The sequence below is a fragment of the Plectropomus leopardus genome, chromosome 1 (genome assembly GCF_008729295.1).
Source record: "Plectropomus leopardus isolate mb chromosome 1, YSFRI_Pleo_2.0, whole genome shotgun sequence".
NCBI lineage: Eukaryota > Metazoa > Chordata > Actinopteri > Perciformes > Serranidae > Plectropomus > Plectropomus leopardus.
Window position 1 is genome coordinate 38968722 of NC_056463.1, and position 17211 is coordinate 38985932.

General features: G+C 40.7%; 1 protein-coding gene across 1 annotated transcript in view; it reads left to right on the forward strand.

The window, feature by feature from the left end:
• LOC121942216 (SH3 and multiple ankyrin repeat domains protein 1-like) overlaps positions 1-17211 on the forward strand; it is a 255555-nt gene that overhangs the window by 89584 nt on the left and 148760 nt on the right. The window contains exons 3-4 of the mRNA XM_042485361.1: positions 1663-1890; positions 16462-16665. Of these exons, the coding sequence (XP_042341295.1) occupies positions 1663-1890; positions 16462-16665 (432 nt within the window). The remainder of the gene's footprint in view (positions 1-1662; positions 1891-16461; positions 16666-17211) is intronic.

The window sequence follows — 17211 nt, forward strand, 5'->3', positions numbered from 1 at the left end:
TGACAAGCACCTCAGCTAATGGACGTAAACACACCAGGAGGACACACAGAACTCAGTCTGGTCCATTTCAATCGGCACCACAGCTGAAATGTCTCATGTCTTCTCTGTTGCTGTTTCTGAATTAGAATGGCTCAGCTCCTCTTGTTGTTGTTTTTAAGTTTAATTTGAAGGTCCAGTTTATAAGATTTAGGGGGATATATTGGCAGAAATGGAATATAATATAATAACTATGTTTTCTCTTGTTTCTATAGAGACACAACAAAACACACAAATCTCATTTTCATGTAATTTTATATAATTACATGAAAATAAGATTTGTTGAGTTTTTGTTTACCTTAAGCCTCCTGCAGACTCTGAGATTTTTGCAATCTTGTAAATTCAGTGCAAGCCACATTGTGCGTCATGGATCTGAATAAAACTGTGCGATGACATGCGATGACATCACCTACTGAATTGCAGGCTACGACCTACGTCCATCGATGTCAACACGTATGAATTGAGTTTTGCAATGAGAGCTTGAAATAAGTATTAGCATCTGTTAGCATTTAGCAGTGTTGTGTGGTCAGTGCGTCATTTCATGCTGCATTTCTGTTGGCTGGTTAGTAGACGTAGGTCGGAACAGTAAGATTCTCATCCCAAATTTCTGACACCGTCAGATATTTATCCCAGGCTGTCTTTGATCACATGACCATGACAACGGCTCTCCTTGCACTTCTCTCACTGTGCGACGTAGGACCACTAGATCCGCAACCAAAGATATCGCCATGTTTCTGCCACGATGGTTATCTTTAGTCTGAGACAGCCCAAAATCGCACAGTGTATACCGGGCTTATGAATGTTAAGAAATGCAAGTCGTTTATATCTGCATGGGAAGCAGGTCCTCAGTTATGGGGATCGGCATGTTGCACCGCATGGGTCAAACCAAACACTGGCCCTATATCGATATATACAGAACTGAAAGCCTTGTACCAAACCATTCAATACAAATACAAGTATTGATCTGTCCACTTTAAGATGCTCTAACTACAATTTGACTAACATCCACCTTCAGTAAATAAATGATATTCAGACACAGAGTGGCTGCACGCTAACCTTAAATGAGGAAAGGAAAAAGGACGGTTTTAAGATACAAATGGTTACATTTTTATATTATGTTAAGTCTCAGTGTCTTAATTTTATCCAGATCACTCGGGAGAACATGACCACAAGCAGCGACAGATGGGATTTTGTACGTGTTTAATCTTACGATCCATAAATCATCTCTCAGATTAATAGAGTGCAGTCACCTGGCCTGCCACCATTTTATTAGTGGGGCCTTTGGTCATTTGGTGCAAGTGCTTGCAGGTGCAGTTTTCACCCTCCTGAAGTTTTTTTCCTCACGAACTGTAATGAAGCGAAGGCTTTTTGTGGAGATATGCAGTCACATTATTCCTGTGGGAGCTGAAGCAGACTGCAGACTGCAGACTGCAGGCTGCAGGCTGTGGGCACATAACGGATGAGGATAAACTAACAAACTAACAAGCCCCATCTTCAGGGGCTCTCTAAAGTGACCAAAAGTTTCTAATGGGAGCGGGGGGAATTCTTACATTTTAATGCCCACTTCCTCTAATGAACAGTTTGAGTATATGTGGGTCTGACCTTTCCTTCCTCTGTCTATCTCAGCTGAATCCGGTGGGCCTGCTGACTATGCCCCGGAGCCCCACCTCCAGTGAGGATGAGATGGCCCAGAGCTTTTCTGACTACTCCGACGACTGCGCCTCCGACAGCTCCCGTGAAGAGACCATTTACGAGACCATAAGGGCCACCGCCGAGCCATCGCAGAACCGCATGGACGACATTCATACAAACTCGTTGGTCATCCGTGTCCTTATCCCCGACCTGCAGCAGACGGTGAGGATCAGTCAAGGACGGGAATATGGGGGGGCGGTAACATCAACATGTGTGTCAGTGTGCAACTGTGTGGGAGTAGATACAAAACATAAACTAGATTTGTTTTTCGTATTGACATCTCTTTATAGATCATCCAGCCTGCAGAATTAATGATGGTGTGTTTGACACGTTAGCCCCATTTACAGTTGTTTTTTGAAAGCTTGTCTAGATTGAACTCTGTGTTGATGTATTAGTGCTGCTGAAGAGGCACTCATACTGCAGAGCCCTCTGTGGTTTTTCCGTTTCACTATGCATTAAACAAACAGGTGTATTTTGCACAGGTGAAAATGTGGGTAAAATGTGGAATGTGAGCATAAATGTGCTTTTCCACATGGTAACACTGACCCACAGGTGCTCCAATACACTCTCTGCACACTGCACCTCCAGCAAGCTCACTTGCATCTCAGAAAAGTGTTTTTGCAACCTCACATATAGGTTTTAATATTTCCTGGCATAATCATAGAGAATAGAGTAGAGTAGTGTAGGGTAGAGTAGAATGATCTTTATTGTCTACCAGGATGTCTTTGGCCCACCAAAATACAGAAGACAACACAATAAACAGCAGACGGGCAGTTAGTAAAACAAACACATCAACAAGTCATTAGGAATGCTTAACACAATAAATCTGTTCATATCGTTGTCTGCCTGTGGTTTGAAACTCACCAGTCACTTTGTGGAGTTAAGAATAAAGACCCAGCAGTTTCTATTTTATCAAGAAACGCTTAGAGAGACAAAAGATACTGACACCCTCTGATGAGATCTGATATTCTGCATGCAGTCGAGCAGAAAGGATGCAGGAAAGCTGCATAAGCTTTGTCAAAGATGAAGTACTCAGGCCCAGTTCACACATGACCATCCTTTTCATTTTTATTATTCCTCCACGCCAGCTAAGGCTGGAGTCATTGTCCGCCGCGTAAATGCGTATGTACATCCCTTTCTTGTGAATGTCTCAAGAACTCCTTGAGAAAATTTCTCCAATGAGGCAATGAGGTGATTAGAATTTGGTGGTCAAAGATTAAGGTCACTGTGTCCTCACAAAACTGTTTTTGGACATAACTCAAGAGTTCTTACGCTAGCTATGACAAAACGTCACACAACTGTCAATTATGAAGTGATGAAATTTTATATCCAAAAGGTTAAAGGTCAGCTTCACTGTGGCATCACAATATTCCACAAAACCACAAGCCTTGATATATAAACCTGTGTAATGTTTGGTTTAAGGGGGGTTGTATTAAAGTGACTCTTTATTGAGGGAAATGGCTGATGGTAAACAACAGTGGAGCAGACAGGATTTGAGGAGAGGGTCATTTAGATGTGTGGGTGCAGCTTGGATCTGTACTAACCAATATAATATGAGGCCCACTCTGCGGCTCAGTTAAATCTATCTCTGGCCTTAAGAACAGTAAAGCTGGCTGTGCAGCGTGACACTGTGGTGCAGTCTATAACATAAACACGTGGACCCCCAGGGGGAAAAAGGCTGATGACTGATGAAACATGTTCTAATTGTCCCCGTGTTTTCCATTAGTATGTAAATGATTGTCAGGGAGATGAATAGCATAAAGCAGATGATACATAATGAAAGTAGTTCTTATGCCGAGACCTCATACCTACACAAAGTGTGTGACTGAAAGACAAGCATGCTGTTTTGTTTGTTCACAGGGAATGAAATACAGCATGTGAATGCACAGATCTATGGTATTTCTAACTTCAAAATTTGACATTTTGGAAGCTCAATTTCTGATGAGAGGTTAGACGAAAAGAAAGATACCGTTCTTAAATCTGTCTATTGCGGTTACAGGCAGCAAGTGGTCAGTGTGCAGTATGCAGACAGCTGTCTCCCTCCTTCCAATAATTAATAAATCAGCATGTTGTATCACCTTAAATCTTGTTTTCTGAACAAGAGAATGACAAGTGGCAAGGTTTTAAATCAGGGATATAGTGGGCATGTTTACATGGAGCCTACTAATCTGATTGGAATAGGTTCAAAAGCCCAAACAGATGAAACATATTAACACCTCAGTCAGCTTAAACAGGCCCAAAATGATTCAAATTTCAATCAGTTGCAGAGGAGTAGTTTAAACTTTCCACAAACGGATCAAAACAAAAGTTGCATTATGTAAAAAATGAAGCTGATTTATCTCTCGCTGCGTCCTTTCTGTGCATGCTCCGCCCTCAGGTAAGGGGATGCTATGATGTACGTTTCTCCACTTCCACAAAATGCAGACTTCCAAGCAGAAGTGGATTACAGCCGAGAGTTTGTTTTTAGTCCAAATGCTTAAAGAACTGAACATTATTGGATGCTGAGATAGACAGCAACTTGCTTAACCAAGGCAATACATTTCCAATTTAGCCATTCGTTTGGGGGGTTTGCTCTTTAACCTCAATATTACTGAGCATATTAGCAGGACGCTGCCCTATAATACAAGGTTACATAGGTTTATGTCATGGCCTCTGCTTTCAATGATGTCAGCTTTATTTTTGAACTAACAACATTCTAAGATAAAAAAAAAAAGCTACAAAGTAGGGCTGTAGTCAAGCAAAGAATTAATTACATTTCTGCACAGCACTGAGTTCACTCTACATGGTAGAGCTGTGTGTCCTCCAAAGCAAGCACAGTTGAGTCACAGGGCTCAACACTGACACTTGCACAGGGCAATTAATCTCTGTGTTTAGACAAGTGGAATGCCTCAAGTGAAAAATAACTGTGATCTCCAATGTGATATGATCCGAAAATAAACGGACACCTTAACATTTTTCCAAACAAGGTTTGTGCATGAGTCTGTGTCAGCACTTAGTGTTGACCAGGACTGATGAGAAAAACCGGACTTACATGACACGATAGAAGGTCACCCCGGGATACACAACATAACCTTTATTATCCCTGTTGGCGCATGCAAGAGAGAGACTTCTTATTTATAGCCCTGGAACTAACGTCAGCCATCATGCCACTCCAACAAGAACCCAGGTGTGATTGAATCCCTTTCAGAAGCTCTGTAATCCAGCCTTATACATGAAAACATGAGAAACAAAACCAAAAACTTTGTTATTTTATTTTTTTAATTATACTTGCCTCGTGTAGTAACTCGAACCGAGGCCCAGGATTCAAGCACAAAGGGGGTCATTTTCCCTCAGTGAAAATGATCTCATTGAAGTTCATGACAGAATGCTGAAAACAGGCCAACAGGATCAGCAGGGAGGTGCAGCAGTGTTCCTCAATGCAGAGGTGAGATGACACTTTGGTGTTGGCACTGATGCTGTCGGCAGCAAGGAGGGAGAGAAGGAGGACGAGAAGGACACCCCTGCACCATCCGGGGCTGAGATGAGAAATGCAATTTGCATTTTAAAGACTGGTCTGCTGCATGTGAGTTTCAACATCTTTGACCTTGTGCATCACTTTGTAAAAGGAGTGGACTTGGTTTTGGAAAAAAAAACACAAGTCAGGCATCAAGGGACCAGTTTGTGAAATGACTTTTTGAGGCAGTGCATGAGCTGACTAGGAAAACAGAGGTAGCCTCATTTTTTGTTGCAATGTTTATTTTTTGACAAACACAGGTTATTTAAAAGCCTGTGAAAAGTTGAGTAATGCAATGAAACCATCGCAAAGTGGCGGCTTTGCATTTGCCAGCCCAACATCACTGTTTCTATAAATATGCATCTGTTGAAAGCATGTGAAACAACTTTACTATTTTCTTATACAGTCAGTTAAATGTGGTAAAAAATGAAGCTGTCCGTTTCATTATTTTATACTGTTTTGATGTACCAAATATGTACAAATGTTATAGATTGTTATCTGCATGAGAAAAAAAAGCAGTTTTTTCATAGAAATAAGTAAAAGTGATCAATTTGACTCTGGACAGATGTGATCACTACAAGCGGTCTCCACTGTAAAGTAAATCGTAGTGATAAATCCGGCACTTGCCTGTGTTCATGTAGCTTTTTTTTTTGGTTTCGGTGCAGGCGTCTTTTTTCTGTTGGTAAATGGACTGCACTTGTATAGCGCTTTTCTTTTTGACCACTCAAAGCGCTTTCACACTACAAGTCATATTCACCCATTCACACACACATTCACACACTGGTGGCCAAGGCTACTGTACATGGTGCCACCTGTTACTCAGTAACCTCTCACACACACTCACACTCCGATGATGCAGCAGGGGGAACAATTTGGGGTTCAGTATCTTGCCCAAGGATACTTCGACATGATGGCTGGAGGAGCTGGGGATCAAACTGCTAACCCTCTGATGAGAGGACGACCCACTCTACCTCTGAGCCACAGCCGTTTGCATGTGGCCACATGGAAAAAGAGCCCTGCACCCAGTGTCTTTTTTCACAGCGCTCTGCCTTTTTTTTTTTGCTGCCACTCCCTGTACCTTGAGTTGGAAATCTCTCAACTTTCAGAAAGGCGCTGATGATGTCACTGCAGCTCCTTTAGCTAATCTACTGTCACAACAGAGACAGAGACACCTGTCTGTGAGAGTTGCCAGTGGACACTGGATGTTGCTGGTGTGTGTTGTGCTTCTATCACCGTACCATCATAAGCTTGTTATTTCTTGTGTGGTCAGCAGTGTTGGGCAAGTTACTGCAAAAATGTAATGCATTATTTATTACTTGTTACTGTCATTTCAAAGTAATTAGTTACATTATAACATTACTGTTTTTGAATTGTAATGCATTACTTTTAAGTTACTTTCACCAAAATAACTGGAAATATGAATTTTGCGTTCTAAATATACACAATTGAGTTCAGTGCAGCTCATTACACATCCAGTAGGAGGTGATGTGGTATAGCATAATGACTGAGTTAGGCTTAAGGCTAACAATAGTTATGGCTCATGGTGCAATATTGTAATATAGATACTGTAACTTTAGGCGTATTCATATTGAAATCATAGAGCTAGAGCCTACTACTGTATATTGTAACCTAACACCTAAAGACATGACAAGATACACAACCCTTTTTACATTTATATCCCTTTATTCTCTTTAATTCAAGTGCACAGCATAATGAACCATAGTTTATGCTTCATCAAAAATCATAAAAGATTAGTACTTTTGCCTCAGGGGATACAGTAAAACCGGCCTGAGGGGAAAAAAACACAGGCCAAACAAAGTAGCCTTTTAGATCACTTACAGCCAGACTATTAGCTATGTGGGGTTACCCAGCCACATTTCAAGGTGACAAAAAATGGAATTGAAGTGCTTCGAATGAAATTAAATTAGGCCTACTGGCCCTCATAGGAAACAGTTCAATCAATTCAGTCAGACATCAAACAATAAATTAATCTTTTTTCCTCTCAACAGGAAAAAAAGAATTTTCTAGATCTAACAGGAATTAAACATTTGCGCAGATTTTTTTTCTCCTCTGCTAATCTCGCGGTGTTGGCGAATCTGTATAAAAACAACACACCACTTAATTTCGGGTATAAAATGCATTGTAACGCATGTTACTGAAATTTGTACAGAGTAAAATATTACCATTTTTTTTGTAATGCCTTATATTACCGCATTACAGCAAAAAGTAATGCATTAGAGTAATGCATTACTTTTGTAACACGTAACTCCCAACACTGGTGGTGAGCCCTCTGCTAACATAGCATCATGTGAGCTTACTAGCTAATGCTAATGTTGAGATATTGTCATCATAGAAACAAAACCCAACAAAGCTCTTTGGTGAAATGCTCCCCAGTGCCCTGACATTACTTTCCTCTGAAGAAAAATGCTAGGTGGATACAGGCCTTTCTTTGACTATTTTCTCATTGAAAATGAGAGTGAAAATGTTTAACTGTGGCTAAAATGCTGCACGTCAGTGTCACCAGCTATCCAATTACTGTGGAAAAGGGGTGGGACAAAAACAGCAATGACCAACTGTCACAGAGGACAAATACAAGTCCTGAGCAGCAACAACAACTGACGTGTTTCAACTGGGAAAAGAAACACTTCGGTGAACACATAGCCTCATTAAAGTAACCCCAGCGATTGTCCCAACGATAAGAATTTGGTCAGACAAGGGTATATAAGCCAATCAATCAGAAGGTGGCAGCCTTACGAGAAAGACAAGCCAACATTAAGAATAAAAACTAAATTAATTTAATGTCTATTCTTTGACATTATTTTATTTTCTTTAACCCCTGATATCCCAACACCTTTTCATCCCAAGTTGTCACATATTGCATTTTTGCAGTGGACTTCTGCTTCTACATTTTACACTCTAGGTATCCTTTTGTTTATGCTGTTGACGTTCGGGGATGCCACTACCGTGATGTCGACAAAGCACGTGGTGGGATTATGCAGCACGTGGTTATGTTTAGACAATAAAAGCACATTGTATCACATGCCAAGACATCAACAAAAGCACATGCTGGCATGCATAGTAAGGATTAGGCAACAAAGTCATGAATGGTTCGGATTAGACAGGAAGCAAACACTGGACTCTAGTTTTGTGCGATCCATACACTGCTGTGGCTTTTGGTGTCAGGAACTTAAGTCAAAAGAACTGCAAAAGCAGCAGTATTTGACAACCTCGTAATGAGAACAAGCTAAATATAAACTAAGTCAAACCTAACATGTATTAGTGGATGACACAGCATTAACAGTGGAGTCTGTAAGTGTTTATATGTTTTATTAATTCTATCAGAGGAAATTATTTATGTTTCATTTACATATCAGCCCTATGCAGTCATTAGCTGCACAGTGTTGCTCATAATCAAGCCCCAGGTGTTCTACATGTACAGTATGGGGGAACAATATGGTGCACTGGTCCTGTGAAATGACTGTAGAGTGACTCCCATATGTGGGCAGTATATAGGTGTATGCTGCTTTCTCATTGATCATATAGCACATGTACTGTTGCTGTCGATGCTTATTGCTTTACTGGCACTTCCAGAGAAGGTTTGTGAAGGTTTATCATCAAATAGCAGTAGTGCCTGGCTGAAGCTCCTTGTGGAGGAGCAGCTGGAGGTGCTGCCTCAGTCTGTGCAGTAGTTTTATCTCCAGCTAATGCAGCTTTGTACTGTAGCTTTTTGTTTGATGTGCATCTTCAGGGATTGACTGTTCCAGATAGCCTTACACTGGATGTCCATGACGGCACAGAGAGTTGGAACATTTCCTCACCATGTGCTGGAGCAGGACTGGATCACCCAGTAATGTTATTATTCCCTGAAAATGTTATAAAACGTGCACTTCACCAGATCCAAAATGTAAAGAAACCCGAAGAAACCCCTAATGTAATAAATTTCCTGACTAATCTTATAATAACAGTTTTACATATAATGTTATAAAACCTTTCAGGTAATTGTTTTAACATAATAAAATGCCATTTGTTAAAAAGTATGTTTTTCTTTTTGGAAATGTAATGTGCGCAGGCATACAGAACTGATATTACTGTCAGTGAATTCAGTCAGCTAACATGACATTAACATTTGACACTGATTCATGCTTTGAAAATGTAAACTCAAGGCTTTAAGTAAAATCTGAAACTGATGAAAGATGGCAAGTGGTATGTTTTTATGAGGCAAAGATCCCCATCAGTGGGAACTGGATTACAGACTTTCTAGTTTTAAGGGGGCCCTGAGCAAAAAAGTTGAGAACCACTGTTTTGAAACTTTAACACTTGTTTTCAAGGTACGTTTTTAAAGCCCTGGTGATTTACAGTATTTTCTGATAAGGCAGAGTTTGCATCACTGTGTGTTGTGTAATAAATTCCCAATAATGTAATAAGGCATTATAGTAAAAATGCCAATATCAGTCAGAACATTACATTATTAGTCAAATTATTACATTATTTGGTTGTATTACATATTGAATCAAGTTAATTTTATATAATTGTATTACATATTCAGGTATTACTACATTTACCGGAAATTATTGCATTATCGGGTGCTACAAGAAGATAAGGAAAGGGAGATATTGCTAGGCAGAGATCTACCTCTAGAAGCCACCTGATACCCTTCGCCTGTGTTTTCTGCCTTTCCTTCATTCTGACTCTTCATCCCATTTTGTGCATTGTGACTGTATTTGGCCCTTTTTACCCTGCACATCTTTTCATTTGTGTTGTAAAATTCCATCTCACTGAGGCCAGCATGAGGAATGTAACATGCAGCTATTAGCAGCTTCTTCAGAGCACTTGAAGAGCATCGTAACTTGCCGAATGGCAAGTCTTAGCAGAATACAAGAATGGTGTGTGTATATGTGTGTGTGTGTGTGTGTGTGTGTGTGTGTGTGTGTGTGTGTGAGTATGTGTGTGTGTGTGTGAGAGAGAGAGAGAGAGAGAGAGAGAGAGAGAGAGAGAGAGAGATCCTCAAGGTACAGCATTGACCCAGATATGAACTCATGACCCTTTGATGTTATCAGCTGGGTGGTTGTAACTCCACTATAGAAGATGTGTGTGTTCACATGTGAACTAATCTCTCTCACATGTATGCACTAATGCTCCTGATTTCACATTCATCACTGAGCACTTAGTGGTGCCACTTGATCACATGATTGAGTCACACAGTCCACTTGGAAATCACACTCAGTTGAATAATTCAAACATACACAGAGCACGTGCATGTGAGCCCGGCCTCCATCTCCGGCTCTGATATGTAGGGGAGAGCCCACTAGATTGTAACATTTTTCACCCTTTTACTCCGGGATGTTTTTTACTGTAATATTTTCAGGTTAATGACCTGCGTCATCTATCACAAAGCATTCTGGTCCTTCAATAGAGAAAACAAGTCTTGATGAATTGAACTCAAATTGGACAGTTTGTGATGTTACAAATTAAGTGCATTTCAAGTCTTAACTGTGACATTGTCAGCTTCAATTGTAACAAAGCTAAAAAAACTGTTAAAACAAATCAACAAATCGTGTCATGGCAAATCAGTCAATTTAGTTATGTCGTATGAGGGTGACAGGTTTGCTCAGCTGATTTGTAGACAGGAGCAAACTGACATGATGCTTATTTACGCGAGAGGTGACATAAAATGGAGGTTGGACCATGAATAGATTGCTTGTAAAGCATTTGAATAGGCTCCTCTGTGATTATAACAACAATTTGAGACTGCAAACAAAGTGATATGTGGGTCTGAAAACAGTAGCAATGGATGGGAATCCAATCAAATTGTTTCCACGACTTCCTGTACAGAGTGAAGGCTGCTGGAAACTGTCCGGAATCTGTCATTTGATCACAGCTTTTTGTCAACTCCTGCTGCTGCCGCCTGCTCTTGTCCTCTTTCCAGTGGAGGTGCTATTCATCTTGAACAGGCCTATTATTAAACTTCCAGAAGCAACACCTAAATCACTAAGCTGCTCAGTCTGTGCTGGAGACACACAGTCCATTTCTGTCTGTAAGTTTTATTGACCAAAAGGAGACTAGAAGTTACAATATTATATCCTTTTATGCTTGACATGTGAAAACCAACACGTTCTCACTCCATTCTCGTCACATGGTGCTGCTCCGTGGCCTTCCGGGTCAACCTATGCTGTTTTAGGTATCCTTCTGTGTCAGCTGTTTACGCTTCGGAATGTTGTTGTTGTTGGTGACGTCAACAAATGTCACAATTGTTAAGATTAGGCACCAAAGTCACAGATGGTTAGGTTTATGTAATGACAACAGATTGGTGGAAGCTATGCTAACTGATGAAGAAAAGATGCATGCAGACAACCCTGTGGGGTTTTGCATTACCACATTCTGTGAAATATGCCAATTCGGACTAGCGGACTAGTGAAAGTATTGCAGGCACAGCTTTCCATGAGTCCTTTTCCTCAGCAGCAGGAGTTTGAGTTATGGGATGGATAATTGATCAGTTTATCTGACCGGACCTGATCAGACAGGTTCAGTGGTTGAGAGCAGTGGCTAGTGCAAAGGCGACCAGGGTTGCCAGATACAGTTGATTCAGACATTTTTTTACATATGTAGTGAGTAATAAAATTATATTTACATTAGCTGTCTATCACTTTGAATAAAGTACAAATGATTTGTGATGTGCTGAGTGACTGGGTGAACAGAAAATGTATTAGTTGAATACATTTTTGTGAATACATTATACATTATTATCATATTACAAATATATTGTTATATTATATTTGTCTTGTAATTTGTAATTTAATAAAAACACCCGCCCAACTCACAGAAAACCGGTCCAAATTCTGTCCACCTGCCCCAGCTCATTTTCACCCGCACAATGCAACCCAAAACAGCCCAACTAGGCTGAAAATCGCCCAGTCTGGCAACACTGAAGGCAACTGAATGCAGACTGTCTGGCCCAGCGCAGTTATTGGTTAAGTTTCACTTTAAGTTTTCACTTTCACTGCGCCTGGCATTCTGCTGTCTGTGCCTAAAGTACATTCTGTGCTGTAAGAATGTGATGCAATAAATAACCATACGGTATACATAGTCCAACAGTGGTCCACCTCCATCCAAAAGTGTTAAATAAATATTTGGTGGCAGATGTTTTAATTGTGGTTTTAGCCACAAATTAATAAATTCTGTGGGAGAGCCTGGTACCTCCACATAAGAACACAACTTGTTTTCTTCTTTTTTTCTTTTCTTTTTTTCTATGATAACCAAGTTGTAGACCGAGCTTCTGCTACCAGTATTTATGCTAAGCAAAGCCCATCACCTCCTGGCTCCAGCTGCGTATGCACTGACTGTAAAGTGATACTGATGAGCAGATAATTTCCCATGTCAGAAGACCTTTTTTTCTGATCACATCTGAAAGTGTCATGGTGACACGTTTCCTCTTCCTCACATGCTTTTCTGTGTCCTTGCTTCTTTAACAATCTCAAATAAGCTGTTTTTCTCACTTGATTCCATCCATCTCCACTTTTATTTCATGCCAGTAGACAGCTCTTACATCCAGATGGAGACACCATCTTCTCAGAGCTCATTTTGGTAATCATTCAAAGATTGGACACAATGGCAGACTTAAGGTCAAACAAGCAAGCTAGTTTTCCAAAAACTGTTGCTTTGGATTCTTGGACCACCATTGGAGGATTTGAGAAATGGAAAGCTTATTTTGTGTCTGGTTTCCATGGTTATATGTAGAGTTAGATCATAAAAAGTTCAACCATCATCACGCCAGAAGGCAGCAACAAACAGCCATGTGAGCTTACGGGACTGGTGCTGAGTGCAATGTTGTTTGGACATATTAGTGTGAATGGCCATATCTTATCAGAGTAAGACGCAGGTGGAAATATGTTGTAATTTTCCTCTAACCCTCTTAGCCTGAAATTGCTTACAGAGCTTTAAAGCTGTCAGGTGTAACCATCGAAGTATAGTCGTGTAATTAAAGGGATAGTGTTTGTAGTATGTGTAAATAAACTGTGGTAAACTTTCCTCTATCCAACCAGTGTCTACATCTCCCCGTTTCCGCCTCAGGTGAAACTGAACTAGAGTTTTGCTGGCTCTCAGGCTGGTCATTGCACTACAGCCTCCGCTTTCGCATTTTTGTACTGCCTGCCACCTATATCGCCACCACAGTCACAACGAGTAAAGAGCTCCCCAGGCATGATGTTTTTCTGTTGGCCGATGCATAAGTGGGTTGGTTCCCTCATCAAAAGCCTATGGAATATTTCCATTGGATTTTAGATTACAGCAGAGAATAATTTCTGTGGTAAATGAACCTTAATCATACTTACACATTTTGTTCAGCAAGATAATCTCTACAAATAAACAACACATTTAAGATTTTTGGAGCAGAAATTCAGTCAAGAGAAGTAAAAAGTTAATGGCTATAAATGAACTGCGCTACAGTCACATGATTTAACGTCGCCACCACACTGAGGCTGTGATACAGTGTTTGACGTGTTGACATTCTGTAGTCTCATTTAGCCATTTGTTAGCAGCTGCCTTTTTTGAGACACGTAAAAGCTTCAAAGTTCACAGGTATTTACTGACGTATTTTATGTCATTTTTTATTTTTGTTTTATGTCAGAAGTGTCTCCTCAGCTTGTGGTAACAACACAGACCTTATTTCAGACTTCTAGCCAAAAACCCATTAAAAAATATTGACTTTAAGGCAAAGGAACTAGAGGTGCTGAAATGCTGATGATCACTGGGATACTCTGTAGAGGCAGATCAAGAGAAAGACCTGCTCCTTTCTTTTTCTTTCTCTCGCTCTGTCTGTCTCTATCTCTCTCTTTCAAACTCGGACTGTAATCTGATCAACCTGTAAACTAGGCAGTGATGGTCAAACAAAAACCAACTACCAGCTATGATGACATATGATGTTTATTGTTGTGCCACTGCTGGTTGCTCTGCTCGAAGTATTGAAGCGAATGTCGGACAAAAGAAAGCAGTTGGGGGTGTGGGCTAACTCTTCTAAAAGTCATGATGGTGCAAGGAAATGCAATTTGTTTCAAAGAGTAGTCACAATTGCAGCATTTCATAAATATGGAGCAGTGTCAGTGATAGCTTTAGCAGAGCAGCTAGCGTTAACGTTAATCCAGTGGTGAAGCCTCCGAGCCCTGGTGGCTCCGATGGCAATGCTACGGGGACTAAGAAAACTAAAAATAACTAATAAGGCTGCAGCTAATAGCTATGTCACAGTTGTTGGCATGATTTTAAGCACTTCTAATGTGACATTATGTTCCAATTTATATATTTAATCCTATAGATGACGTCAAGAAAGCAGCAGCCTCTCCTTCGTTCGCAGTAGATGGAAGTCAGACACCCAAGTCCAACACATTTATCATAAGGAAACAAGGGGAGGTGATTCAGGTAAAAACAGCAGAATGTCAAGGGGCCCTTCACTTTAGTGGAGTGAAGCTGGTTCAGGTTTGCTAGATGACTGCTGAGAGGTCTGCTGAGAATGAGCGTTAATTTACAAGGACTTTAGTTAAGTTTTGTGTCTTTACTCAAACAAATGTGATGATTCACATAATATGCTATAATATTATTGCAGTTCATTCAGTTTGTGGATGTCGGGCCAGTCAAATAAAAAGCTCCATGATCAGTCAGACAGGACAGGGGAGAAGTTTCAGTTTGTGGAAATAGTTTGTCAAAGGAAATTTAAGTAGCCAGTGTCACATGAGAAGTCATAGAAATCACTGAGTCACCTAGTTTGTGGCAAAAACAAAATAATTTGAAGTTTTTTCACAGCCTTACATGTACCAAATTATAAAGAGAAGTGTAGAGTATCGATAAGTATCAATACCAATAAGCAGTATCAGTATTGATAAAATCTCTACAATAACCATCCCTACTTGGGGACCACTTTTGCAAAATATCAGGAGGCCAGAGGCCAGTTGCAGCAGCTCCATCATGCTTCTAGGATTTTAGGTCATTTCTAGAATTTTAGGATGTTCCTAGGATTTTTGGATTTTACATGCCTCTGCGATTTCTAAATTTGGAGGATGCTTCTAGGATGTTTGGACATTTCTCTGTGTTGAAGACATTTCTACGATTTTAGCACATTTTTATGATTTTAGGACATTTCTAGGGTTTTTAGGACATTTCTAGGATTTTGGGATAATTCCCACTGTGAATCACTCTTTCTATTTTGAATTGAATTAGAAAATGGTTGGGGGCCAGCTGGCACCCTATCAAGGGACCAGATTCGAGTATCAATGGCACAAACAGTCCAGTTTTATGAAAAGATGCTTTTCTTTTATTAAAGTTTGGAATAATAAATCTGACTCTTTGTGTGATGACCAGTACCATGGCCTCTACTTTGAAGAACACTGATTCCCAGTTCCCTGGAAACTTGGTACACAGTGTTTGAGTTGAGCTCATGTGGAGGGCTGAGTACGCAGCAGTAATGGGAGCGGATGGAAATTTGCCACTGTAATAAACCAGCAGAGGGAAAGAAGGCCATATCAGTCCAAACAGCCCAGCCAGATGCCAGACATCTGTTTCCATATACCTTCAACCCTTCATCTCTCCTTCCCCTCCCCTCGTCTTCTCTGCCCACTCCACGCCAGGCAAGAGGATTACAGTTAGGCTGAGTTCACAGACTGCTCATCCCGTCAGCCTTTATCACAGACACAGGGCTGCTATCACCGGCTGAGCAGCACATCCAGCTGTAAACACTCACAGACACTTCCCGAATGCCACGGCACAGCGCCCATAAGCCCCTCTGATTCGGACGAGGCCAGTAATCCTGCATTGTGTGTTTTTTCACTCCATGGAAGCTGGAGCTGGAAAGAGTAGGGGGCAAAGGGGTTGGGTCAATTACATCCTCAGCGAGCGCAATGGCCCTGTATATTGTATCGCACGGTGACAATAAAACAAAGCTTGGCAGTGCTGCATGCTTTATTTGTAGTAACTGGGACAGGGTTTGTGTTATTAAAGCGCCAATTTCCATGTGTCTAAAATATTATGACTGGGCACCTTTGTTCTGTGATTTCATTCATCACTCAGCCTCAGCCTATTTACATCTGTCAATCAAAAGTTGGAAGTCCACTTCTCAAGTGAGATATCTGTCACAAGACAAATATTTTATATGTGTTTATTATTGTGACTGCCAGCCAACACTCCAGTCATCAATGTTTAATCAATCTATCTCTTCCCCCTCTCACACACTTCCTCCTTTCCTCCCTAAACCCAATCAGAAATGCATGCGCTTCAACCCGGATGCGACGGTGTGGGTTGCCAAGCAGCGGATCCTGTGTACGCTGAACCAGAGCCTAAAAGACGTGCTCAACTACGGGCTGTTCCAGCCAGCCAGCAATGGGAGGGACGGCAAGTTCCTGGATGAGGAGCGCATCTTCAGAGAGTACCCCCAGCCAATCAGCAAGGGGGTCCCATCTTTGGAGGTAAAATGTTTGCCAGTTAGATTATTACACCAGTCAGCAGTGATAGAATCTAACTCAACCCTTTGAAACCTGAACAAATTATCTTGATTTTTTTTTTCAAAAACACTTGCAAAAGGCAATTAAGAGCAAATGAGCCAAAAGTTTGCAAAAACAAAGATGCAAAAAAGTACAAGAAAATTACCCCAAAAAGAGGAAGCAAAACAGTGAAACAACAATATGTGTACGATTTGCTCATTGCCTTTCCTTCCATGTTTTTAAAAGAAAGCCAACCAGTTTGACCTGTGCTCAAAGGTTGAGAAACTTGTGAAGGCATCTTAGTGGAGCACAAGAAAGTGATGGTATTCCAGGTTTCAAAGGGTTAATATTGAATGTTATTAGAGGACAATAACATTTCAACTTTAATGAAACTCTTTTTTTGCTGGAGTTTAAGCAGGACTCAGCTTTATGGCCAAAGGATTAGAATGAAAACTGTTTTGATATCACTCTATCAATATGTATTGCAACACAAACTTCCTTGAGAAACAGCAAACCAATCATGTTCATACA